The 1,345-nt window shown below is 65.8% G+C and overlaps 1 protein-coding gene across 3 annotated transcripts in view; it reads right to left on the bottom strand.

Moving 5' to 3' along the window:
• The window catches only part of ARHGEF3 (Rho guanine nucleotide exchange factor 3), a 307,785-nt gene extending 306,945 nt beyond the window's left edge, over positions 1-840 (bottom strand). The window contains exon 1 of one of the 3 annotated variants that reach the window (XM_040454717.1): positions 610-840. In XM_040454717.1, coding sequence (XP_040310651.1) covers positions 610-825 — 216 coding nt within the window. In that variant the 5' untranslated portion in view covers positions 826-840. Of the gene's footprint in view, positions 1-95; positions 191-609 lie in introns of those variants that run through there. The other 2 variants (XM_040454720.1, XM_040454719.1) reach the window with 2 other exon arrangements.
• Positions 841-1,345: the final 505 nt, after the last annotated feature.

Raw genomic sequence — 1,345 nt, 5'->3', positions numbered from 1 at the left:
CCCGGAAAGTGCCCGCTCCCGGGCGCCTAGCAGGGTGTCCAGCCAGGGAGGGTCTAGCGGAGGGGCGGGGTTCGCGGCCAGCCGCCCTCACTCACCTCGGTGCTCAGCGCTGGCTCGGCCCAGAGGAGCGGGAGAGCGCACCGCGGCGACCGCGGCGGTGGCGGCTGCGGCGGGGGCCGCTCCCCCGGGCGGGGCGGGGCCGGGGGCGGGGAGCCCGGGCCGGCCACGTGGGCGGGAGGCGGGCGGGGGACCCCCTCTGGCGCCGGAGCCGGGTGGCGCGGGACCCGGACGCAGTCACGCCCGGCTGCTGCTCGGCACTCCCCCTCCGCTAGCCCCGCCGGGGTCCCTGAGAAGACTGGGGAGGGATCTGGGCCCTGAGGCATTCTCCCCCGCCACCTAATCCAGACCCTGGCGGAGAGAATTTACAGCGTCGGGGAAGGGGTGTGCCTCCCGGCCCCAGCTCTTGCGGCGAAGGCGCTGCGGACAGCCCAGAGTAGGCTCACGGGGTTAAGTATCGGATCAGGAGGGGACTGTGGCGACTTAGGGGGCTGCCCTGACGGCGAGGGCCGGAGCCTGTGTGTGGAGCCCCCACCCCGCTGCTAGGCTGACCTGGGGCGCGTCGGGTCTTGTCCAAACCTCCCTTTCCTGGACTGTGAGGGTCGGAATGAGGACGAGCCAGAGCTGCGCGAATCCCCGCACCACCAAGCCCTCAGGAATCGCGGGGTTTGTGGGCGGGTGCTGAGCCACAAAGAGCAGCAGCCTGCAGTGGCCTGGGTCACCGCGCGGAAATAGACGTGGGAATCCAACTAAAACTATTTTCTGCATTCATTCATTCAGTAGACCACCGCCTGCGGCCCTCAGGATCCCATACAATCAGAAATATAAAGAATGGGGGCGCCTGGGTGTCTCAGCTGGTTAAGCGCCAGCTTCTTGGTTTGGGCTGAGGTCATGATCTCACGGTTTGTGAGTTCGAGCTCCGCTGGCTGAGCGGACAGCCCCTCCGCCCCCGCCCCCTCCCCGCGCCTGCTCGCGCGCTCTCTCTCTCTCTCTCTCTCTCTCTCTCTCTCTCTCTCTCTCTCTCCCCGTCTCTTTCTCAAAATAAATTGGGGGCGGGCGGGGGGGAGATACAAAGACTGCCCTACAGGGATGCCTGGGTGGCTCATTTGGTTGAGTGTCCAGTTCTTTATTTCATCTCAGGTCTGTGATCCCAGGGTCTTGGGATGGAGCCCTGTGTCCAGTTCCAAGCTGAGCGTGGAGCTTGCTTAAGGCTGGCTCGCTCTCTCTCCCTCTGCCCCTCTCCCCTACTTGTTCTCTCTCTCTCTCTCTCTCTCTCTCTCTCTCTCTC

The sequence above is a fragment of the Herpailurus yagouaroundi genome, unplaced genomic scaffold (assembly GCF_014898765.1).
Source record: "Herpailurus yagouaroundi ecotype Mexico unplaced genomic scaffold, PumYag 213, whole genome shotgun sequence".
Lineage (NCBI taxonomy): Eukaryota > Metazoa > Chordata > Mammalia > Carnivora > Felidae > Herpailurus > Herpailurus yagouaroundi.
This window is presented reverse-complemented; position numbering and strand designations above follow the sequence as displayed.